We start from the raw sequence: 26,941 nt of genomic DNA, 5'->3' as shown, positions 1-26,941 counted from the left end.
CCCTGTTCAATTACACATGACAAAATAAATATCTATTCAAAATACACTGGCTCCCAAGTTGCTCAGTAGTTAAGGTACTGATTTGATTTCATTCCTCTCCCAGATGCGAATTAACAGTCCATAGATTATTTTTACACATACGCACTTGTTATGAAGCAAACAGGCATTTCATCATTGACTAAAAATATGAGGTGGACAAGAGGCTTATATTTTTAATTTGCTTTATTCTATACAAACATGGAGGCAAACTTGTGGGTTAACACAACCCATCAATGGGGGTTTACAACACACAATATCCACAGCAAGGCAGAGTAGTGTTATACTTAAGTGCTTTATACAGAGATGCTTCGACAAAAAAACCTACAAATGACCACGAACACAGAACACAGGATTAGTGATTCTAAATAAAAATTTTTCTGAGATTTTTTTTACATTCCTTTGAGAATGCAAGTATATTTTTGCTAGGCTACCAAATGAAATGAAGATTATACGTGAAGGTTTTACAGATGCACAACAAACCTTTTGACATGAGAGAAATGTAGAAAAGACAGGTACAAGATCAAATAAAGACTTCACATGATAAACACACCTCAAGGTGTGTTTTGTAAAGGTTTTCTTGAAAAATATTGCGTGACAAAATACAGTGTTAGAGCTTATTAACTGTGTCACCAATCAGAATACCAACCCCCAATATTGGAATTTCCAGGACGTGTCCACGCCACCAATCCTGGGTACTGGCTCAGAGGAAACAGGTAGCAGACTGTAATCCCCTGAGATTAGGTGACAGTTCTGCTCTTCGAACAGATTTAGCACAGGATCTAGAAAAACTAACTGACGGTTTCCGTAAGGGTGTAAGAAAGCTGGCACCTCCATGTCAGTTAAATTGTCCTGTTTGTGGAAGGTGTGGTGAAGCCTCATTCCAGATCTCACTGCCTCTCAGCAGCTGTGGCTGCAGTTGAATGGCCTCGTGCCAGGAGAGGCTCTGCCATCTGTGCAGTATGGCATCGGCAGCACAACCTTGGCTCACCTGCGCCACCTACTTGAACATGGCATTGAAGGCGCGACCAATAATGATCCTGCGCACCTCACTGGTGCCCGCCCCAATCTCATACAGCTTGGCATCACGCAGGAACCGCCCCATGGGGTAGTCATTGATGTATCCATTGCCCCCTGCAGGCAGAGAGACATGAAAGAGGCCGAATGCAGCCTGCCTGATATTAAATTACAATATATTACTGTCATTAGACAGTAATGTAATGTAAACAAAAATAGTGTAATTATATAATCCCAATATTCAAAGCTTCAAAAGAAAACAAAACAACTGGTCTGTAATGAATATGCACGTGTAAGACCAAAGGGTTTTCAGGGATAATATCACACAGGGTAGCGATATATGCTGTCACATATGTCTGTAATTTCTAATGTGGGACTCTTGCACATATGTGCTTTACACTTTGCAGTGGTTAAGAACTATTGTTGATTTTAACATTTACAGGTTTACAAGAAGTATATCTATCTGGAGGATTCCAACGAGAGTGTGAAATGAGAGTGACACTGGGAGTATGGGGGAATTATGCTTTACAATTTGTGGTGCATAAATGACTGGCACTCACCCAGGCACTGAATTCCATCCAAAGCAACCTGAGTGGCATTCTCTGCACAGTAAAGGATGACTCCAGCACAGTCCTGCAATAACATGACAAACACGCTGTATTTATATACTCCTCAACGAAGCCCTTACCTTGCACTGTCACAGTGATCATCTGGTAAATGTAGAAGGCTTAGAGGGAAACTACAATCACCGGGGAAAATTTAGTTCCAACAGTTTCTAAAGGTGTTTCCACATACTGTTTTTTTTAAATGAACCAAACTCAGTCCTCTTAAAGTGGACCAACAGAAAAGGGACTCAGTTCTTTTTGCCTTCACATTGAGAGTTCATTTGAAAGAGGACTCTTTCTGGTCCACTTCAGCTCTGATGGGGCTTCAGTCCTCCTTCTGTTCACACTATAGTTCCTCTGGAGCTCTAAGACCTTTACTGCTTTGGATTATGGCATGTGTCTTTTATGTCAGAGGATTCTCCGCTTTTTCCTCATTTTATCTCCCAAGGTGGTCTCAGTTCATTTCCTTCCAGAGGGGTCTTAATTCGTTTGGAGTGTTTACATATGTGCAAAAAATGCTGACTAATCACTCTGAGTTTGTTTTGAGGGCTGAAAGGGACAAAGTGTGAAAGCACCCCAAGATTCCAAAAATAAACACGAGTGCAGCTATAGAATCTCACCATGGCGCTGAAGTGACCCTTATCACAGGCACGAGCCACATTATACACGTACTGCCGACACGAACTCAAGCGCGTGTACATGTCCGCCATCTTGCCCTGCAAAAGCTGGGAGGGGTGAAGGGAAGGACACATTCAAACATGTTAAAGAGCTATCACAGCAGCACATGTCCTATGGTGACTCATCCCCAATGCACAAATGTACTTCTCACAGCAAAGACCTGCTCAGATGAAGACATTAGGTTGCAATTACTTTATTAGCCCACAGAGGTATCAGCAGCGCTGCGCATCGCCTCTACCTCCTTTATATACACATCCATCCTCTTCAAGCTTTTTCTGAGCATCATACCTGAAAGTGGCCAATCTTCTGCCCAAAGGCTTCTCTGATGTGCATGTAAGGAACAGCATGGTCTATTACCGCTTGCATGATGCTGGAGGACACAATGAGAAAAGCTTATTGGTCTTGAGATTCAACACCACCACCAACCACGAACAGTCAGTATAATATAGCTGAAAAATGAAAAAACAATCACTCATCAAGATCAGTTACTCACAACACCTTTGCCACAGAAACATAAAAAGTCCTGCAGACTCCTTTTAAATGGCCAGCCGTTAAAATGAACAGCATGTAGCTCAGGTTGCAGCCACAATATGCCAACAGACTGTTAAAAAATAAAACCCTGCATATTCTTTGAATATGAACACATCATTTCAAGGCAACATGCAAAATTTTATTATTGGTAAATTCTGCCTAAGTAAAATAAGTTCCTGGGCATACGTTATGGTTGGTCATCTCCTTTACAATCACCACCCTTCTCTGCTCCGCACCATCTCCCATTATCATCATATTTATTTCTGCAAATCTCATCCGGGGTGATTTAACATACATTAAATGCATATAAGCATCAATGGGAACATTCAGGTCAAAGAGGTACAAAACATTCATTCAGTAACACACAGGTGCAAAACATTCATTCAGTAAGACAGAGATACAGAAAATTTACCCAGTAACACAGCTGAAAAACATAGCCACACAAGTGTACACACAGTTTATGAATCATCCTTCAGAAGAGCTAATAATGATCTTTAAGAGCAACACCAATCACCAATATTGTTTTCATTTATATTATTACTTTACTGTAATATTCCTTTTGTTGTAACAAAAGTCAGACTTACCCCAAAGGCCCAGCTGACAGCACCAGTCTCTCCAGGTCTAGCCCACTCATCAGGACATACACACCTTTGTTGAGAGGGCCCAGGACATTCTCCTCTGGAAATCACAATTTCCCTGTGAGTGATACTGCCCTGTGAGCCAGGGCCTCTTCATAGGCCCCGCTGGCCAAACCCAAACAGGAAGGGGCAGCATGTGGCAAGTGACCAAATGGAAAAACCTTAAGAAGGACTGACACAGGTCACAGGAAAACATTTGCAGTTGGGGGAGGGGAATATCTACACCAAATACACACAATTTAGTACTGTAAGTAGGCACAGGGGCAATACTCAGCTCTCAATATGAGGGCACTGAGCCAAAATTAGATAACCCCACCCCTAAACTGCCGTCTGTGCAAGATTCCTGAAGCTGGGGTCTATGGCCCCCTAGGTGAGGGGGGCATATTACGCACGGACACACCTGGAATCTTGCAGTCTTCAAAGATGAGCTCGCAGGTATTGGAGCCTCGCATGCCAAGCTTGTCCAGCTTTTGTGCTGTGCTGAACCCCGGCATGCCCTGGAGAGACACAAGGGGAGAGACACAGCCTGAGGCCTCCACTCACTAGGTATATGCAGGTTTCTATGTCTACATTATCATATTGTTTGTGCTGTTTGAAATGTATTATGCTTATGCTTAGTCAGTAATGCAAATATCAAAGATGTGTAAAACTGCTGTATTTCACCATTTCCAACATTGTGATCAAATGAGATATTCTACAAAGAAAAATCTAACACTTCATCAAACATGTAAAATATACACACACACGCGCACACACACACACTCCAGTTAAAGGGACTGCATGTCTTGTGGATATTTGTGAATATATGACCACCTGAATAGGTAACATGTATTTATAGTTTTGATGCAGATATTTTATTTTTATAAAGGTATTTTCAGAAATGTAAGTAATTCATTTTGCAGTTAAATTGGTGGAAATACTGTTTAGACGGCTGTGTTTTAGGGCATGGACAGAAATACACCAACTGAGAAAAAGGAATATGTAGATCAAGTAACAGCACTTACCAGCATCCGGTAAACACATGCTTTACCCCAAATAAAAACATGTCTTCAAATATTATGGTGGCATGTTACGAAACATGGCTTTCACAAGCCACTGAATTTTTTCCATTTTAGCAATTATTATTCATGTTATATGTAGTACTTAACATCTCTCCCTAGACTTTGTGATGTTTTGACATGCAACTTTGCAACATGCAACATTAATACTTTCCTAATTACTAGGCAAGAGATGATATTGATACTGTGATATAAAATTTTGTGAAATCAGAAATGCACAAAATGCTTTATAGCCACTGAGACCATGCTGTAAAATCAAATCCCCACATGACCGAGATCAAAACTGGCTAGACTGTCATATACATCCCCCCCACAAAAAAAAAAAAAACTTCTATGGAATTTTCTTTGGCTTTACCCATTCTGTCCATTACACCTCAGCAGAGCTAAATTTAAACTCAAAAATCCACTGCATTTGAAACAGTGAACCACCAGATCCTCCTGTCCACCCTTGCTGAACTGGGCATCACTGGCACTGCACTTTGCCAGTTTGAGACCTACCTCACAGACAGATCCTTCAGGGTATACTGGAGGGGTAGGGAGTCTAAGGGTGTATTCACACTAGGCAATCCGTACCGTGCCCGAGCACGTTTGACCCCCAAAGTCCAGTTCGTTTGACTAGTGTGATCACTCCGTACCGTGCCCGGGCGCAGTACGCTGGACCGTGCCCGGGCCCGCTTGAAGAGGTGGGCTCAGGCATGGTACGCATCAGTGTGATCACTAACCGTGCCCGAGCACGGAACTCGAACAAGACGTCAATGATGAGCCAGCCCATTTAACAAATATATCCGTTATAGCAACAGCTAGCTGGATATCTGTTAGTTACACGCCCAGTCATAATAATTCCTTTAAACCATCACTTGATTAGCCAGCTGACCTCCTTAGCTATAGCAAGCTGGCTACCTCCAAAATTCGATTGGTTAGTTCTGTACATCTATACCTAAAAACAACTCATGTGGATACCCACATTAGCTTGATTACTAGCAAGCAAAATAAAACTAACCATACTTTACGTGGCGATGTAAGCCTTGCTGTTGTCAGGGGCTCAGTCAGAGTATCACAAAGGAAGCAGCCAACCTGTTTAAGTAGCTAGTCTTCAACAATCGTTCAGATAGGTAGCCTGCTAACTAGCTATGTTTGTCAAATCTATCGCTAGATAGCGAACATTAGCTCCCCAGCCAGTTAGCATCAATTATGCAACGCAGCGATTTTAAGTTAATCGTGCTGCACGTATAAGAAGATTTTTACGGAGGCAGCTGACGTGGAGGGAGGAATTTGGAGCTGCTGACTCACAGACTACAATTCACGTTCATCAATAAGGTGAGAACCAGACCCATTATTAACCCAAATATTCTCAAATGAATTGAAAAGTGTACTATCCAAGCAGTAATAGAAGATTCTTGTTGTTGTAATGATGACGGTAGCGCACACACAAGTAGTAGCCCTAACTGGTTAACATTAGCTAACATTATTGTGATAAGGCTATTGTAGTCTGACAAAAAATATTAGTCTGTCCCTTAGCATAATGACTGAAACGTCAGCTGCCTCCGTAAAAATCTTATACATACAGCACAATTAAATGAAAATCGCTGCGCTGCATAATCGATAAATCTATAAGGCATGTGAGAGGGCCGTGTGTCACTCCAAATAAGCCACGTAAGTACAATCATGAACTCCATTACACTGTGCAAGAGTGCTTTTCTTCAACACAAAAAGTTGCATCGTGATGATGTAAGCGTGCTCGGGCTTGGAACGTTAAGCACAATGTGAGCACAGGCCAGGGGGGGAGTGGGGAGGGGGGGAAATCGTGCTCGGGCACGGTACAAAGCAACCGGGCCTAGTATGAGTACGCTATAAGTCCCACCAGCTAACCACTGGGGTACCTCAGGGATCAGTATTTGGCCCCCTTGTCTTCTCTCTATACACAACCACACTGGGGCCGATCATCCAGGCTCATGGTTTCTCCCAACACTGCTATGCCGATGACACCCAGCTCTACCTCTTTGCTTGTCTCTCAGACATCTCAGCCTGAACAAAGGAGCGCCACCTTCAACTCAACATATCCAAGACTGAGCTCCTAGTCATCCCAGCCAGCCTGTCGATCCAGCACGACATCACTATTCAGCTAGGCTCAATGACACCAACTCCATCCAGCTCTGCAAGGAACCTGGGGGTAGTAACTGATGACCAGCTAAAATTTACCGACCACATTGCTAAAACCAAGTTTATTAAAGTGCTCACTCTGCATTCTCAAAATGTACACTCACTGAGCACTTTATTAGGAACACTATACTAATACTGGGTAGGGCCTCCCTTTGCTCTCAAAATAGCCTCAATTCTTCGTGGCATGGATTCCACGAAATGTTGGAAACATTCCTTTGAGATTCTGGTCCATGTCGACATGAGATTCTGGTCCATGTCGACAATTTCTGCAGATTTGTCAGCTGCACATTCATGCCGAGAATCTCCCATTCTACCACATCCCAAAGGTGGATTCAGATCCAGTGACTGAGAAGGCCACTGAAGAACATTGAACTCATTGTCAAGTTCATGAAACCAGTTTGAGACGACTTTTGCTTTGTGACATTGTTGGGATGCCGGTGGGGGACGAGGAATGAGGAAGTTCCAAACCCAGTGGTTTATTTACAGGTGCCCGAATTACTAATGTGAGGTATTTACAGTGCAACATCTACATGTACTAACAAACCAAAAACTTGGCAAAGCAAATATAAGAAAAGAAAGAAAAAGATTACATGAGGCACCCCCAGGTTAGGTTGACCCTGGTGTGAGGGACCCCAGAGATAGGTGAAGCATGGTGTGAGGGACCCCAGATATGGGAGAAGCACTGGTGAGTGGCGCACCCTGGGATGGGAGAAGTACGGCAGGGGAATGCGCGAGGGACGCCTTGGTGCGTGAATCGCATGTGTGCGCTTCTCAAAGGGGAGGGCGGTGTGACAGTGCTGTCACTACGGTTAAGTATGCGCTCTGACTGCCATACCAACGAGCCTGGCTCTTTGGCGTCGCGGTCAAAGTCACATGGTTGGTACCCCATAGACCTGGGTTCAAGGCCGGGTAGGGTGACTGCTCTTGCCCTTTGCTACAGACATGGTGCATTATCATGCTGGAAGTAGCCATTAGAAAATGGGTAAATTGTGGCCATGAAGGGATGCACATGGTCAGCAACAATACTCAAATAGGATGTGGCATTCAAGCGATGATTGATTGGTATTAACAGAATCAAGAAAACATTCCCCGCACCATTACACCACCGCCACCAGCCTGGACTATTGTCACAAGGCAGTTTCGGGCCATGGATTCATGCTGCTGGCGCCAAATTCTGACCCTACCATCTGTGTGCCTCAACAGAAATCGAGATTCATCAGACCAGGCTACGTTTTTCCAGTCTTCAACTGTCCAGTTTTGGTGAGCCTGTGCCCACTGCAGCCTCAGCTTTGTGTTCTTGGCTGACAGAAGAGGAACCCAACGTGGTCTTCTGCTGTTGTAGCCCATCTGCCTCAAGGTTCGACGTGTTGTGCATTCTGAGATGCTTTTCTGCTCACCACAATTGTCCAGAGTGGTTACCTGAGTTACTGTAGCCTTTCTGTCAGCTCGAACCAGTCTGGCCATTCTCCGTTGACCTCTCTCATCAACAAGGTGTTTTCGTCCACAGAACTGCCGCTCACTGGATGTTTTTTGTTTTTGGCAACATTCTCAGTAAACTCTAAAGATTGTTGTGCGTGAAAATCCCAGGAGATCAGCGGCTACAGAAATACTCAAACCAGCTCGTCTGGCACCAACAATCATGCCATAGTCGAAATCACTGAAATCACATTTTTCCCCATTCTGATGGTTGATGTATTAACCGAAGTTTCTGACTCGTATCTGCATGATTTTATGCATTGCACTGCTGCCACACAATTGGCTGATTAGATAATTGCATGAATAAGTAGGTGTACAGGTGTTCCTAATAAAGTGCTCAGTGAGTGTATATGGCCCTGGCCATCTGGTAAGGAGAGGATTATCCTCTGCATGTCTCCTCACCCTTATCAGGCAATAAAACAAAACTGCCATTTGTAAATGAACTGTGACACTGGTCTTGATTTAAGACAAACACAAACATCCTAGCACAGCCCTGCATGCATGGCATGTAGGTAACCCCTCTGAGGCACTTGTCACTTCAAAGTTGAATTCCAACAGGGGTCACCCTGAGTTTACCTACAGAAATACAGAAATGAAGACGAGTTCGAATTAATATTCAAATTTCTGCGTTAAAATGTTTTAAATTCCAAGACTAAATATAGGCCAATCCAGTGGCAACTAACTAGTAATTGGAACGTGTATGCAGAAGAGGGCGTGAGAGCGAAGTAAACATTAACAACAATCCATATGAGGATTTATTACCGAAAAGTGCCGTGCACAAAAACACTGCAGGCCTAGCCTACTGTATCAATCAAAATCAGTTAGCAGAGATTGGGCTGCCATAACATTAGGCTAATAATAACAAGCACAAACATTAAACTGTGCATCCTTGCAGGCTAACATAGCCACATTTATGATTTTAATACAACTCCAACAGATTACCAGCGATTGTCCAAAAAAAAAAAAAAAAAAAACTAGCTTAAAATGCCCTTAGTCTACCTGAGAACAAGTGAAGCTAACTGGTACATTAAATATGTTCAAATAAGTTTACTGCAAATTATTTGCCAGGAACACAAGCCGATCAACATGATCACAGTCCAGAGCAGAATGTTTTTTATTAACTATATTCCCAGTGGAGAAGACGCACTCCGAATGCACTGACATTTCGGGAACGCTAAGATACCTTGCTGCCAGCTGTGTGAGGTGGGGATATTTTGTTGTTCCTGTCATCTTCCACCACAGCAGTGGATCGCTGTTGGCGGCTCGCAATTCTTTCAACAATTTTAGCATTCTTCCATTTTTGGTTCATGATCTACGTATTTATATCTCTATTTTTAAAATTGGCAAATAAAATTTAAATACATGATAATAATGTTAATATCAAATTTCTCCGTTCATTTTCAAAACATGTGGTAATTAACAAATTCAAGTTTAATTTCGATATTCCAATTTAAGGTGACAGCCCTAATGACCACATGGAGTAAACTTTTGAAGTGGCCTTATATAAAAGTGGCAAGAACAATGATTCTTGAGATAATTCCTCTCAGCCCCTCTCAGATGGCATCACACCTCTTCTCCACCCTAAAACAGATGCACCTATTTTTTGCATCTTGTTAAATTTGGTCTCACATCTTATAGCTAAGTAGCTAAGAATCTAATCTTAAGATCATATAATTTTTGTTCCAGCACTCAATACTGAGGTATACAAAGAATACTGACATGGCTTGGGGTCTGACGGCTTGGAGAAAAATAGAAAAGAAAAATTAGTTTCCTAAGTGACAAAATGTAATGAGACAGAGACCCAAGATTCATGGGAGGGGCCATTTTTCACCTTCTCTACGATGAATGCAGTGATGCCTCGTGCCGCTGCCTCAGGAACTGTCTTGGCATATACAATGAGCACATCGGCATCTGGCCCATTTGTAATCCAGAATTTGTTGCCATTGAGCACATAGTGGTCACCTGCAGCACACAAAACAGCAAAGGTGAGCCACAGGCTGTTAGTAAAGTAAGTAAGTTGTGATGAGCCCTGAAAAGGAAGTGAAATCACAGCCATGTGAGAACAGCGATTACTGGTGAAGAAAGCAGCTCATTTTCACTCTGCTTTTTTCCCCAGCTGAGGCAAGTAAATATGTAAATATTCATGAGGCAAGCAGGCCTGTAGCATTGTTTCAAACAATTTGTCATTTCAAAGATTCTACGTATACTGTTAAACAAAAGGATCACAATCAGACAAGTGAAAGCCTCACTGCTAACAAATATTCATTAGCACCTGCCTTCACCTCCACTCCAAATCCAGAACTGCAGGGAACATTCAGTGTAAAGTGACGTAAGTTAGACATCTTGCTTGGGACTAAAATGTCTGCCATTAGCTTCCAATGTGACACTTCCATGGAGCTGACTTGTCCAAGATGGCCTAACATCTGTCTGATACTTTAAACACTGTTTCCCACTGCAGAGCTGGTGTAAGAATAAATCACTAAGCTTAATTCCTGGGTGGCTTTCCGTTGCACCTTGTTTCACCCCAAAGGTGCCCCATCTGGCAGTTCAGCAGATCTGGTGCTGTCCTGGTAGAAAGAAGGCCAGGTTTGTCACATATTTTCCATAAATTCTAATTAGCAACTGGCCCACTGTAAGATGACATGTCTATAACCCTCGGTAACATTGTTCTTTGTAACACCTGTCTTAGATTAAGACAGGACTGTAAACCTACATTACTTCTATGAGTGGTGCTGTGTGAACAGCTTTGTGACCTTTAAGTCCTTTAAGATTGCTGAGGGGATGGGCCGCTGCACTGCAGCCACCATGGCTTACCTTCCTTCTTGGCCTTCAGCTTCATGGACACCACATCGGAGCCTGCGTTAGGCTCACTCATGGCCAGAGCTCCCACATGCTCCCCTGTCATCAGCTGTGATAGAAACATGCATCCATCAGTGGGTGCGCCTCTTTAAACATGTGAGCATTCAGAGATACAAAAATGCACTTTTCAGCATTGTTTCACAGAATGAATTATCTATTGTATTATGAGGCCCTTTCTGCCAAATTGCACCCATGGCCTGTGAGTGACTGGATTTTCTCCTTACTGGTGTGCATGGTAAAAAAAAAAAAAAAAAAAAAAAAAAGTCAGCTTGCCTACCTCCACAACAATCTGTGCAGCCCTGTGTTTGTCTGCTGTGTATGCGTGAAAGTGTACAAGCCTGTCTTTCACCTCAGTGTCTGAGTCTGCAATCAAGTGTGTGCCTGCATGTGCAGTTGTCTATCCGTACGTGAGTGTGGAAACTGCAGATAGACAGACAGATATATAGATAAGACAGAGATGTCCCTCTGTCTCTTCAATATGTGCATCTACATATCAGTGTGGACCCTGCATGTGTAGACATCTGTCAGCCTGAGGGACAGCTCAAACCTTGGGCATGTACTTCTCCTTTTGCGCCTGGTTGCCATGGCGCACCAGCTGATTCACACAGAGATTGGAGTGCGCCCCGTAACTGAGTGCCACAGCCGCAGACACCCTTGACATCTCCTCCATGACAATCACATGATCCAGATACCCCAGTTCCGAGCCACCCAGCTCCACTGTCAAAGAAGCAAAGCAAAGCTATCAGGCCTCCTTTCATCCACAAATATATCATATTACATATGTAAACTGTGCACTCCATCTCTTCCACTTGTTTAACATTTACAGTGATCTAATATTCCAAAAAATAGATGGAATTACTGCCTTGTGTGGAAAGGTCAGTTCTATGCAGATGAAATCAACACAGCCTTTTGAAGACCACTTCCAACCCGACTGAATACCTCATGTCTGAGCATTTCTAATTAGGAAATGAAAGAATGACATCAGAAAGGAGCACAGACTCTGAACAAGAATAACTACAAGGAATGGCCTGTACCTTACTCCAAATGAAGATGAAGGAGACGGCCTGAATTAGGGCATAACAGAAGATGAAAGCTTCAACGGACCTCAATATATGAGAGTGACACTGTCTTTGGTTTCACTAAAGCCCTCAATACATTACATTACAGTAAACAGGTAAACGCATGTTGCTTGCTTCTGCTCTGGCCTGAGGGGTTTCACTTTGCGGTAGAAGAGCACTTCCAATTCTCTGTCTGTATTGATGCAGACATGAAGATGGCAGTGTGCTGCAGTGTTTTGATGCCCAGATGGAGAACTGCTAATGTGAGAGAGATACTTAACCAGACCTGCAAAAAACAACTGAAAAAAACACCTGCCTGTATAAGTATCTATATAAAAGTTTGCTTTATACCAGTTACTTTGGATTAGAGTATCTTCTGAAAAATAAAAAGCAATGGTATTATTTTAAAACCAGCCCCTTGCTGAGGGCTGAACAAAACATGGGAAATAAAATACTCATGGGTGCGTATATTACATTATCGCCATTTATCAGATGCTCTTATCCAGAGCGGCTTACATGTATGCATGTTACAATGTTATCCACTTATACATCTGGATATTTACTGAGGCAATTGTGAGTGTCCTACCCGAGGGAACAACAGCAGTGCCTCAGTGGGGAATCGAACCAGCTATCTTTCAGCTACAAGCCCTGCTCCTTACTGCTATACCACACTGCTCCCCATTATATGATCCCATTATAACTTACAAATGGTCATTTATGGATAACCTCTTAATTAACATGTTATCTTTACCATCATGACCTAATATTAGAATTTAAATCAACTTGTGTGTGAAAGTTGCTAATGAAACCCAGGCCATGTGTGTTTAAGCATATCAGACACACACCAAGGATAAACAAATGCTTGCTAAATCAATATAAACATAAACATAAACATAAGAAGTGAAATGCTCTTTAACATTGTGCCTGAAAATATTTGTATTGAATGTTCATAGAAGTTGGGTTGAAGGACATTAAAAAAAAGAATTCCATCTTGAGGTAGGGAGAGGTTAATCAGACCAGATTCAACCTAACAACAATATGCTTTGGCTTTAACAATGAATCACATTCCAAAGCATTCAGCATTTTTGTTTCTTACACAACATGAGTCTTACAGTCCCTAATATTAATGAAAAATAATATGACACCTCCTTCCAAAACTCCTCCTCACATTTGTAAATCACAGTTAAGCAACATTTATATTTACATTCAATCCTGTTCTCATCATAAAACATACAATATGTTTTGTGCCCTTGAGTCCTCAACTCAACAGAGATTGAGGACAATTAGCATACCACATTACTGCATGATAAAGAATGTGAAGAACAAACAGTCTAACATACAGCACTCTTAAAGCAGGCCAGTGGCATCTCTGGGGAAAAAACACCTCAATATTACCATTCAAAATAAATGCAAATGGAACCCCACCTGAACTTTAAAGATCTTTGGGGAAACCTCATCATGGCATGCAGACACTGTAAATGGTTTCACACTCTCAGTCATAAAGTTGGCCTCCTCACTCTGGTTTCCTTCAGGTCAACCCACTGACAGAGGAACACACACAGCCTCTTCAGCCTTGCCTGGTATATAGTCGGCAGGCCAAGACCCTTAAAAAAACTTTTGATGGCATTTTTTGTTAAAAGTTGGCAACCATGCCAGAAGTTATCAGCATGGATTAAGGTTTCAGAATAACCCGGTTGCCAACATGGAACTTGACCTTCAAGGTCAAATATTGAGGTCAAAAGGTCAATTGAGGTCAAATTTCAAGTTTTTTCAATTTTGTGATGTACTTTCATAAAATATAAACTTTTTTAAAATAAATATTGGATAATTAGTGCATGAAGGATAGAAATTTCAAATATATTGATTAATTTGATTTGGATATTTAGAGTTTATATGGCCATTACTCCTTTATGGTATGAATAATACAAAACGTTTTTATGTTTATCTGTTTGTTTGCAAGATAACTCAAAAAGTGCTGCACAGATTTGGATGAAATTTTCAGACAATGTGGGTATTGGGGCAATGAACAGCTGATTAAATTTTGGTGTTGATCCGTAACACCATCTCAAATTTGTGGGTCAGCGAGCCATATTGCCTTGGCGGAGATCTGCGCTCCCTGAGTGCTTTTCTAGTTGTTGCTGTGTTACAAGTAGGCTGTTTCATCCTGATCATGTTCCATCCCTGCAGTGTTAAGACATCCATCAGCATCACAACCACATGCAGGTAGACAGGGCTGTCCATTCTTAAGGCAAGTGCAGGCATGTGTTTGTGAGATGAGACAGATAAGAAAACTTAGTATAATATAAAAATAATAGAAAATAGAGCCCCCCCAAAAGACAAACCATAACATTTATGTATCGTTTTTTCACTTTTCGACTTTCAAATTTGACCTTAAATTATAATGATTTTAACAACCACTGGAATCTGGAACCTCAGACCCTACTAATAACTTCTAGCATGGTTGCAAACTTTTAAGAAAAGAATCCCATGAAAATAGAGCCCCCCAAAAAGACGAACCCTAAAAAGTTTTTTTTTTTTTTTTTGACCTTTTGACCTTCACATTTGAATATAAATATGATGTTGGCAACCACTGGATTCTGGAACCTCAGAACCCAATAATAACAACTAGCATGATTACCAACTTTTTAAAAAGATTAGCATGAAAATAGAGCCCCCCAAAGAGGCGAACCATAACATTTATTTATCGTTTTGTATCTTTTGACCTTCAAATTTGACCTTAAATTATACATTTGATTTTGGCAACCAGTGGATTCTGGAACCTCAGACCCAACCAATAACTTCTAGCATGGTTGCTAACTTTTTAAAAAGAATCCCATGAAAGTAGAGCCCCCCCAAAAAGACGAACCATGAATATATTGTTTTTGACCTTTTGACCTTCAAATTTGACCTTAGAATATAAATTTGATTTTGGCAACCAGTGGATTCTGGAAACTCAGAGCCCACTGATAACTTCTAGCATGGTTGCCAACTTGCCATCAAAAGTGTTTTTTAAGCACATTTCCTGGTGTTGGCCTGCCGACTAATAGACTTCAAGCCCCCTTTTTTGGGAACCAAAAATTACAGTAGTCTTCCGGTCTGGAAACTGTAAAATGATAGGATTTCCCCGTTTGTCGATGTTTTGTAGACATGGGCAGCAGTGCGGCATAGTGATAACGAGCAGGGCTCAAAACCCAAATGTTGGTGGTTCAAGTCCCCACTGATGCACCCTTGGACAAGGTACTTAACATTTGCCTCAGTAATATATCCAGCTGTGTAAATGGATAAAATTGTAATGTATGTAACCTAATTGTAACCTGCGTATGCTAAATGACAATAATGTAATGTACCACGATACAACCAGAATGCACTCAAATTGCTTGAGTGGGGGAGCTGCTCCCATGCAGAGCTCTTGCACATGAGAACTTCAAAAAACCTAAATGTGAAATGTACCTTTGGGCTTAAATTCTGAACTTTTTCCACATAATTCAGTTAAATTTTAGGCACCCACACTTGCCAACATACATAGCAACAAGACAAACCTGGATCAAAAATGTCATTATTTAAAAATCTCAGAGAGGAAAGTTGGGAAGCAAGGATGAACCAAATTGGGCATCACTGCACTAACTGTATGTTCACACAGGGAGCGGCGAGAGCGTCAAAATTCGCTCTGGCCACCCTGCCGACAACGCTGTCGAAGAAGTGGACGCTCTGACGTAGATGAAATAGGCGGCTACAAGTTCCTTTGGAATGCTTGGGCTTGCAAACGTTATTTAAAGGGGCCGTAGTAGTGTAGTTAACCTCATGAAATCTTTTAAATGTTAAGGTAAGAAATCGATCGATGAAGGAAAGAAATGAACAATTATAATTACATGTTTGGTAACAAAATAAACTAACGAAATATACTAATTAAAAGCCATTTGTGTGGTGTGACTTTTGTATTGATGCTAAATGCTAAGTCAAATTTCAACATGCAGTTTATAGGACACGTTTACTAGCCTTGGTCTTTAGTTAACATTAACGTTAATTTGTGGGTAGCCTACATTAATTAAATAAACCTCTCCTCCATTGTACTTGGGAACTAATGTTTGGTGGGAACAAAAGTTTACACCATTGTGTTCTTTAGAATTCTCTAGAACGGAACACTTCTATTACGATTGGTTGCCGCCGAACCGCGTCATACCATAAAGTTGCCCAGATTTCAACTTCATTCTGACGCCCACAACGCCCAAGACGCGCCGCCAACGGCCATGCCGCTGCTCGCCGCCGAGAGACGCTGGCTCTCACAGAAAATGACTGACTTCTGATCGCTTTGACGCTCTCACCGCTCCCCGTGTGAACGTACGGTAAGGTGATACACCTGTTCCCCAGTGTGTTTATCCACAGGGGCCCTGCAATTAAAAATGGCCTTTGATTAATCACTGCTGCAGTTCATCTCCAGATCTGTTGGGCTGGAATACAACCAGCACTATGCAGTGCACGCATAAATGATGTTGATCTGATAACTAGCATGGATGAACAAATCATGATGACATTCTCACCTGGAGCAGTGATCCCCAGGACTCCCAGATTCCCTAACTTCCTCCAAAACTCCTGTGTCAACATATAAACCAGAATACACATGCAACAATGATGCAACCCAGAACATTTATTTGTATAGGATTTGTTGACTAGCTATTTGACAAAGTTTCACAGAAGTGCTTAGGGCAGCACAGAGCCAAGTGTTTGAAGGAAGAGCCTGTGGCCCATGCCAGATTTAGTGTCCATCACTCAATGATTAATTTGACTGTTCAACCATCGCATTGCTGCAGCCATTATGCTAGAGTGCCAGTTGGACACTGAGGTTCAAACCCCTGCAAGTGTCATCCAAAACACTGTAAAAACTGAGCCTAGCGATGAGTGGGTAATGCTATCACACTTAAAAAGTTTCAGAATGTACGAGCATGTATAAAGTTTCTTTCAGATTCTGGACTGAACTAAAGATCCTGAACAAAAAGTATGAAATATGAAGTTTTTGGGGAGTAAAACAGCATGTGAATTTCAAACTAATTTTTATGCCACCAAATCAGACAATATTAATTTAAAAATATGCTAAAACATGCTATGCAAAGAATATGCTGCTAAAGGGGCATCCTTTCTAAAATCTGAAAAGTGTGGTAAGTGTAAAAAAACAAGGAAGGTTTAGGGCCATTAGCAGTTTAAAGGTAAGGTCCTGCTTGCTTGTATACCTCCACTAGCTCTATTAGCTTACCCGCATCCCCTTGAACTCATTGGTCCTGTCAATATCATCCGCGTAAGGGGCCAGCTGCTCCTGAAAGAACCTCTGGACTGTCTGTCTGAGCTGGAAGAAACAGGACCGAGTTCACACATCAGTTCTCTCTAGGGTTGCGCCTTTGTAAGGAGAGCTCTATGAAACTACATTTCTTTTGTGTAAACCAGAGGTGGACTACCCGGCTTCAGAAAGTAAAAGTCCTGCCATATATTTGTTCTACCCATTCACTAAACAAGGTTATTTCACTAACTAGCTCCTCTACCTGGCTGAAGAGTTGTGCTAATAACATTCAGCTGGTGTAGTGCATGGGTGGAACAAATACGTGGCAGGACTTTTACTTTCTGAAGCCGGGGTGTCCACCTCTGGTGTAAACAATGACTGCCAAAAAAAAAAAAAAAAAAAAAAATCGGCATAAACATACTGTTTCAGGCATGAGGATCAATACTGTAATATAACCTCATAAATCCATCCATTTTTGTCAAGGTTCTTATGGTCTCTGTGATGAATACTTATTTACATTTACATTTATTCATTTGGCAGACGCTTTTATCCAAAGTGACTTACATAGGTTACAGTTCTTTACAATGTTATCCATTTATACAGCCGGATATTTACTGAGGCAATTGTGGGTTAAGTACCTTGCCCAAGGGTACAGCAGCAGTGTCCCAGCGGGGATCGAACCGGCAACCTTTCGGTTACGAGTCCTGCTCCTTAACCACTATGCTACACTGCCACCCAAATGAAAAAATACTTCACATTATACATTATATGGACAAAAGTATTCGGACACCTGACCAATATGGAGTTGGTCCCCCTTTTGCAGCTATAACAGCTTCCACTATTCTTGGAAGGCTTTCCACAAGATTTTGGAGTGTTTCTGTGGGAATTTGTGCCCATTCATTCTGTAGAGCATTTATGAGGTCAGGCACTGATGTTGGACGAGAAGGCCTGGCTCGCAATCTCCATTCCAGTTCATCCCAAAGGTGCTCGATGGGGTTGAGGTCAGGGCTCTGTGCAGGCCAGTCAAGTTCTTCCACATCCAACTCATCAAACCATGTCTTTATAGTCCTTGCTTTGTGCACTGGGACACAGTCATGTTGGAATAGAAAAGGGCCTTCCCCAAACTATTGTCACAAAGTTGGAAGCATAGCATTGTCCAAAATGTCTTGGTATGCTGAAGCATTAAGATTGCCCATCACTGGAGATAAGGGGCCTAGTCCAAACCCTGAAAAACAGGTGTGGCCAAATACTTTTGTCCATATGGTGTATGATATGAAAACATTTCTGTTGTTCATTAACAACTACCAATGAAGAAGAAGAAAGATAAGAAAAAAATGATTGACAAAACTAAGTGGTGATCCCATGGTCACCTATTTGGTATATTTGATGTTCTATCTAATGAAATCATCCATACACAACAGTGTTGCTAAAGAAGTGTAAATATAATGCAATCCTGCACTATGGTTCTTCAGAAAACCACTGCTTGATAGTTTAACAGTTATTGGTTTTCTCTACTAAGTCTTACAGATTATTATTTTTACAACAGTAGAACAAAAGTTTATAATCACAAACTTACAAGTACCATACAGAAAATAACTAAGCCAAACCTCTCCATCTCATCCAAGTCTGCTATGAGTTTCCTATGAAAATTATAAAATTAAGAGTAGGTCCGTCCTATTTGTTTATTGTTATACATTGTACGTGTGTTCCACCCAGCTATATCATGTCTCACTACGTACACATTATTGGCTGCTTATGTTCTCACATTTTTACATATCATTTGGGACTTAAGCATTCTATTGGTGCTCACCTTGCAAGAAAGAAGGAACTTTTAAACTGGCAAACGTGACAGAAATGGAAATAACTGCTGACACCTCTGTAAGGGAGTTGGTGATAGTGGGGGATTCAGTCATTAGAGGGGTAGATAGCATAGTGTGTTCGTGCGACAAGGAGTCTCGCATGGTCTGTTGCCTGCCTGGTGCCCAGGTTGGAGACCTCCTGGAGAGCGCGGACAAGCTCCTGGCCAGAGCGGGGGAGGATCCGGTGGTCATGGTCCATGTTGGAACCAATGACATAGGAAAGGGTAGGTTCGGGGTTCTGCAAGAAAATTTTTTTGAGCTAGCGGGGAAGATTAGGAGCAGAACCTCCACGGTAGTCTTCTCTGGAATTCTACCAGTACCACGTGCAAGCAAAGGGAAGCAAGCCTTTATATGGAGGTTTAACACGTGGTTACAAACCTGGTGTAGGAAAGAGGGGTACAGGTTTATGGGGCACTGGGACTCCTTTTGGAACAGGGGTGACCTGTACAAGCGGGACGGGTTGCACCTGAACCGGAGGGGTACAGCTGCACTGGGCCAGCGTATGCTTAGGGTAGCAGAGGGTTATTTAAACTAGGGTCTGGGGGGGCAGGGAGTTTATACAGTCAGATGGGTAGGGATAGACAGACTGCCGGAATAGAACACACCATGGCTAAATATCTTATTAGTAGAGAGGAAACGATGCTTGTAAATCAGTCAGAACAGCACTGTAATGGAGGTGGTTCTGGGCAGTTGGGGGCGGGGATAGAGGGCAGGAGAGGCACACATGGTACCCTGAAATTCCTCTGTTTAAATGCTAGAAGCATAAAAAATGAAATTCTCGATCTGGAAACCGTTATGAGTAATAGTAACTTTGATGTTGTTGGGATTACAGAGACGTGGCTTGGTCCAGGGGATGGGGATGAGTACAACGTAGAGGGATACAAGCTGCTAAGAAAAGATAGAATCAATAGAAGAGGAGGAGGCGTAGCTCTCTATGTAAAGGATAATCTTAATACTCAGGAAATACCAGGAATGGAGCCCCTTGGTGTTAGTGAAGACTTATGGATTAAGATATTGGGGGAAAATCAAAAAGGCCTGAATGTTGGAGTATTCTATAGGCCACCAGCCTCAGATAGCAATGTCAGTAGTACTCTCTTTGATAACATTAAACTTGCATGTCAGGAGGGTGAGACAATAGTAATGGGGGACTTCAATTACCCTTCAATTAATTGGGAAGCTGTGTCAGGTCAAGGTAAATGTGAGGAAGAGTTTTTGGATGTTGTAAATGACTGTTTTTTGATACAGTCTGTTACTCAACCCACGAGAGAGAACACAATCCTAGATCTGGTTCTGTGTAATAATCCTGATAGAATCGGCAGTATTGAGGTAGGGGAACCACTCAGTACAAGTGACCATAGTTCAATTACATTTGAAGTTTTTTGGCAAATTAAGTCTGCATTCTCCAATGCTAGAGTATTCAACTTTAGGCAAGCTGACTTTATTAAGATGCGTGATTATACAAGGAATATAAACTGGGTACCTCTTCTAGGTGGTAAAACTGTCAAAGAAATGTGGTGCATATTTAAAACGATTATTCTGGATGTACAGCGTAAATTCATTCCGCAAGTGAGAAAAGGAAAACTGAAAAAGAAGCATCCACAGTGGATGAATAAGTCACTGCGGAACAGTTTGAAACAAAAAAGGAAATTATTTAGAAAATACAAGTTGGAGAGCTCAGATAGTAATAAGATTGAATACAGTAATATGCGAGCTCAAGTTAAGAAAAAAATAAGGGAAGCCAAAAGGTGTTATGAAAGACAAATTGCACTAGATGCAAAGAGCAACTCTAAACGTTTTTTTCAATATTATGGTCAAAAAAGGATAGTTAAGGATGAAATAAAAGGTATAAAAAATAAGGATGGGGTTATGGTTTACGATAACAAAGCTATTGCTGATACACTAAACAGTTACTTTGTGGAGAGTTTCACTAGTGAAGTGTTTTTGCATATGCCTTCAGGTGCAGTCAGTTCTCAGAGACTTATAGAGGAAATTGATTTAAATGATGCAGAAGTACTAGATAAACTTCAAAAACTTAAAACAAATAAGGCAGCAGGCCCTGATGGAATATATCCAAGAGTTCTCAGAGAACTAGCAGAGGTGGTTTACAAGCCTCTGACAGTTATTTTTAAGCAATCCCTTAAAACTGGAGAAATACCAGATGACTGGAAACATGGCAGTGTAGTACCTATCTACAAGAAAGGAGACCGGACTGAACCAGGAAATTATAGGCCTGTCAGCTTAACTTGTATCGCATGCAAAATACTGGAATCCATCATTAGGGATAATTTGCAATTATTCCTGGAACGAAATGGTGTTCTAAATGATAGCCAACACGGTTTTCGCAGAGGGAGGTCGTGCTTAACAAACCTCTTGGACTTCTTTGAGGAAGCTACAGCATGTCTGGACTCAAACCAGGCTTATGATATTATCTATTTGGACTTTCAAAAGGCATTTGACAAAGTTCCGCACGAGAGACTCATATTGAAAATGACATCTGCGGGAATTACAGGAGCCATCACCGAGTGGGTTCGAAGTTGGCTGTCTAATAGAAAGCAGACTGTAACTGTGGGAGGAATTGTATCGGAGCAGGGTCCTGTACGAAGTGGAGTCCCGCAGGGATCGGTGTTGGGGCCTTTGCTATTTCTTATATACATAAATGATCTTGATGCAGAGGTTAGAAGTAAAATAGTAAAATTTGCAGATGACACAAAACTAGGGGGTCTAGCCAACAGTATAGAATCAACTAAGGTAATACAGGAAGACCTAAACAGCATCCAAAAGTGGGCAGATACCTGGCAGATGACTTTCAATTTAGATAAATGTAAAATCTTGCACGTAGGAAATAAGAACCTTAAACAAGACTACTTCATGGATGGAAAAAAACTAGAATGTGCTCAATTTGAAAAGGACTTGGGAGTAATGGTTGACCCAAGCTTAACAGGATCTAGGCAGTGTGCTGTAGCAGTAAAAAAGGCCAACAGGATGCTGGGATATATAGCCAAAAGTATTGAGTATAAATCTAAAGAGGTTATACTGAAATTATCCAATGCCTTAGTCAGACCGCACCTGGAATACTGTGTGCAGTTCTGGGCACTGCACTATAAAAAAAGATACTGAAGCTTTAGAAAAGGTTCAAAGAAGGGCAACTAAATTAGTTCCTGGCATGAAATATAAATGCTATGAGGAAAGACTCAAGTTACTTAACCTATTTAGATTAAGCGAGAGGAGGCTTAGGGGTGATTTAATTGAGGTATTTAAATTTATAAAAGGAATCAATAAGATTAACTATAATAGATTCTTTAGGGTGAGTTCAGTCTATAAAACAAGAGGACATAAATGGAAACTAGTTAAGAGAAAGTTCCGCACTGATGTAAGGAAATATTATTTTACACAAAGAGTTATCAATACATGGAATAGGTTGCCAGGTCATGTAGTTGAGGCAGAGACCCTTGCTGTGTTCAAGTCTAGACTTGATGCAGTTTTGGATACTCTTTAATTAAGAAATGGCGAGCTTAGTTGGGCCGAATGGCCTGTTCTTGTCATCATATGTTCTTATGTTCTAAAATAACTTAAAACAGACTGACCAACTCATTTTGTTGCAAGTCAGTTTGCTGATCATTTTTTGTTAGCCCACAACAGGAGTTCAAAAGTCTTCATATTAGCATCTCTCAATGTTCACTATAAAAGGACCAACTGAAACCCAGTGCTCAGTTGACCGTCCTTGTTAAAAAAAAAAACATTTAACACACATGTGTATGTGAGAATGACTGCCGATGGGGAGTTTAAGATAAGTATCATAATATACAAGACGATAATGATAATGTACAAGATCGTTTGCACTTAATATGAGGGCACTCTACCATCCAATATCAAAGGCACGTTCACCACACAGAACTTGACGAACCCGTGATTTACGTCACATAGTGTTTTGACCAATCCTGGCAAGCTTTCGATAGCCACCCCTTTCAGCGGAGATATCATTTTAAGTCGTGCGACCGCTGAGAGGAGTGGTTATTTAAAGCTTGCCCAGATTTTCAATAGTATGATAAGAGGACAGTCTTGGTGGTAAAGGATTAAAATGGTGTCACCAATGAAAGGGATGTTCCTTCAGTTTTCCAATTGTGTAATAAGAGGAAATTGTCGGTTGCAAAGGGTTAACCCTTTAAAACCAAGACTGTCCTCTTATTACACAACTGAAAATCTGCAGGAACACTCCTTTCACACTTAAATTGTCATTAAGAAACGGAGCGACAGTCAAGTAGCTAGCTGGTACATCCGAAGTAAGGAATATTGTGGAAAAAACTTACGTTTACAAAACTAGACAAACATTTGAACAGTTATAAAGTTAATGTTAGCCAAGCAGTACGTTTTCTATACCAACAAATGAGACAGTCTTGCTGCTGCATTTGGCAAGGTCATTCCAGGAAACACTACGATGATTCTCATGAAGCTGCGAGGCTTGCCATTAACACTAAAGTAATTAACACTAAAGTAATTAAAGTTAAAGTGGTGGCTTAAGTAGCGAATTAGCAAGCCTTACTGGACATATTGCAATAATGAAATCGCTGGTCTAGCTAACAGTTGGCTCATAAACGAACCTTGAAGGCTAACGTTTGCTAAGTACACTTACTTTCAGTGCCGCTATACGGGAAGAAAACTACCTCTCTACATTAAAATGCCAATTTCCAGTAATTACAATACTGTATATCTCAATACCCCTGGCAAGCTATAGTGCAAAGCTGATGCCGACTGACATACCTCCAGGCCCACCGACAGACAGACGGCTAACGTGCCCAAAACATCACAGTAAGTGAGATGTGTTCAGTTTGTAGCTTTGCTGATTTTGACTTTGAACTGACTATAGAAGGCAACTAGCGGTCTATACTGTGACTTGCCTTGCTGTTGTTATTGTTTTAGACACCACCTCTTGTTGCTAGGTATGCTAGTCAAGGTTAGGTTATCTTAGGTTTGGTATAGAGGGCTAGCGAGCTATCTACCTGTATCTGCTCTTCGGTAAGCCCGTTCACAACATCGTCCACCGCCACAGCGGAACCAGCACAGCCACGTGTCGACGCCGTGGCTACCCTGAGACCAAACTGCAGAGCTCTCCGTGCAGCCAACATTTCAAAAGACCCTTCGAGCTAACTCTCTGAAGAACTCGTCACCAGTGATCAGGCGGCAGTGATAATCCTGTTGTTAGTCTGACGTCACGCGTGACGTATAGCCATTTCCGGGTCCAAACGCTCCGTCAGATCCCAAAAGCAAAGCACTCGTTTTAACCCTTTCGCGCGTACGGTCACACCGGTGTGATTAGCTGTTTAGCGCATATACTAAAACTGGTGCGATTAGAACACTAGATTGGAGAAATTCTAGCTAATTTTGTCTTTGAGGAAACAACGATTTAACTCTAAAAATACAGCAAATGCTAACTGAAATCTATAAGAAACTTAATAATGAAAATATAACGAACCATATAAGGTAGCACGCACGCTACATACCATAACAAATAAGTTACATGCGAAAGGGTTAAAACGAAATTTGCCGTTCAGCACATCTGCGTTTGCCACGCCTTTCAGTAATTCAGCCAGGTAAATATCCGCGCTGGAATTACGGAAGGAAGTTGCGGTCAAACTTGATAATATGATTAATTTGCGTTAAAACATTAACGCGGTAAAGTTTCCGGATTAATCACGAACGAGCGCTAACGCGTTAACCTTGACAGCCCTATTACACACACAAAAGTTCATCAACCGTCTCTGCTGTGTTACGTTCTTCGCGCGCTTTTATGATGTCACGCTACTTGCTGCTGACGCAGCAATCGCCATCCAGCATAGGCCCCGTGTATTAAGTAGGTCACGGTTGGCAGTGGAGACCCAAGCCGTACCAGGGTTTACCGTACCAAACCGTTATGTAACAAACCGAACTGTATGTACTGCTTGGTGGAAACGCACCATAGCTGTTCTGCCAAGTGGTCTGATCAATGGTAGAGGCATCCATGGAAAAGAGGGTTTACTAGGTTGAGGCGAGTTAGAAGTTAGCAGTAATCTAGCTAGCTAGTTGACATCTAAAGATGATATGCCATGTTCTGGCTGAAGTATTTAAAAAAAAACGTACAGGACTGCTATAACTTTAGACGTAAACGAAGATGAAAAACTAAATATGTACCAGCCAGGTTTTGGAGGGTTAGTGAAGTTAGGCTAGTTGACATAATGATCTGCCACCCCCTGGGTAGCTACAGAAGTATCGTTAGCAGGACTTAAAGCAACAAATTGTTTTGAGCCTGAAATATTTTTTTTTTTTTTTTTTGGGGGGGGGGGGGAGTTATCATCATAGAACCGGACCAATACATTGAAAATTCTGTACATGTTGCGGTTTGTGGACTCGTCAACGTTCTGTGAAAACGTCTGTTTTGACAGCTTGTGCGCTAAACATTGCCTAATGTGACAGGCAATGTCGTCAGTGGATAGGTAGCTGGCCTGTGTATTTAACACGCTACTTTGGAGAGCGCAGTTCTGTTGTGTGATGTTTTGCACAAGTCTAGCGCTGGCGCTATCCAGAAAGACAGGTCCGCTACATAGTAGGACTTTTACTTTCCGAAGCAGGGGTGTCCACCTCTGTTTATTTTTCACCCCCACCACCGTTCTATTGTGCTTGTGTCTGCGCCAGCCTTCATAAGTTTCGCTTCCATGCTCCATCTATTTGAATGCATGCTAGCAGTAATGAACCGCAAATACTTTCTGGCACCGCCTCACAGGAAGTTTAAACTAGTTGCCGATTGGATAAGAACAGTACTCTCGTGCCAGAACGTCGCCTAAACAGGCTACCATTGGTTGAAACTCATCCGAAAAACACACGTCAGTGATTGTTTTTAATAAAACTGCGTTCCGGTCTGGTAATATCAGAGCCAGTATACGCTCGTAATAATGTATTACCTGATCTAAAATTTCTGTGGGGCCGGAGATCTTTAACCCATGTGGCCGCCCTGCCGACAACGCTGTCGAAGAAGTGGACGCTCTGACGTAGATGAAATAGGCGGCTACAAGTTCCTTTGGAATGCTTGGGCTTGCAAACGTTATTTAAAGGGGCCGTAGTAGTGTAGTTAACCTCATGAAATCTTTTAAATGTTAAGGTAAGAAATCAATCGATGAAGGAAAGAAATGAACAATTATAATTACATGTTTGGTAACAAAATAAACTAACGAAATAAACTAATTAAAAGCCATTTGTGTGGTGTGACTTTTGTATTGATGCTAAATGCTAAGTCAAATTTCAACATGCAGTTTATAGGACACGTTTACTAGCCTTGGTCTTTAGTTAACATTTGCATTTATTTACAATTATTTATTTAGCAGACGCTTTTATCCAAAGCGACGTACAAAAGTGCATGCAGTAAGTATAGCGACAGTACGGGGACAGGATGTGTACAGTTCCACAATGAGACAGTTCTCAGCTGAGATAACATTAACGTTAATTTGTGGGTAGCCTACATTAATTAAATAAACCTCTCCTCCATTGTACTTGGGAACTAATGTTTGGTGGGAACAAAAGTTTACACCGTTGTGTTCTTTAGAATTCTCTAGAGCGGAGCACTTTATTACGATTGGTTGCCGCCGAACCGCGTCATTACCATAAAGTTGCCCAGATTTCAACTTCATTCTGACGCCCACAACGCCCAAGACGCGCCGCCAACGGCCATG

At 41.6% G+C, this 26,941-nt stretch overlaps 1 protein-coding gene across 1 annotated transcript; it reads right to left on the bottom strand.

Moving 5' to 3' along the window:
* Positions 1 to 217: 217 nt before the first annotated feature.
* On the bottom strand, positions 218 to 24,483 carry ivd (isovaleryl-CoA dehydrogenase). Its single transcript, XM_036541942.1, has 12 exons — positions 24,242 to 24,483; positions 17,365 to 17,454; positions 16,655 to 16,706; positions 11,606 to 11,775; positions 11,014 to 11,107; positions 10,031 to 10,161; positions 3,906 to 4,002; positions 3,452 to 3,545; positions 2,625 to 2,706; positions 2,279 to 2,383; positions 1,614 to 1,686; positions 218 to 1,170 (listed from the first exon to the last, which is right to left on the bottom strand). Exons 1-12 carry the CDS (start codon positions 24,365 to 24,367, stop codon positions 1,037 to 1,039), a joined length of 1,248 nt encoding a protein of 415 aa, XP_036397835.1. The 5' UTR covers positions 24,368 to 24,483; the 3' UTR covers positions 218 to 1,036.
* Positions 24,484 to 26,941: the final 2,458 nt, after the last annotated feature.

The sequence above is a fragment of the Megalops cyprinoides genome, chromosome 12 (assembly GCF_013368585.1).
Source record: "Megalops cyprinoides isolate fMegCyp1 chromosome 12, fMegCyp1.pri, whole genome shotgun sequence".
NCBI lineage: Eukaryota > Metazoa > Chordata > Actinopteri > Elopiformes > Megalopidae > Megalops > Megalops cyprinoides.
The sequence above is the reverse complement of the archived record's forward strand: the minus strand, read 5'-3'. Positions and strand labels throughout refer to the sequence as shown.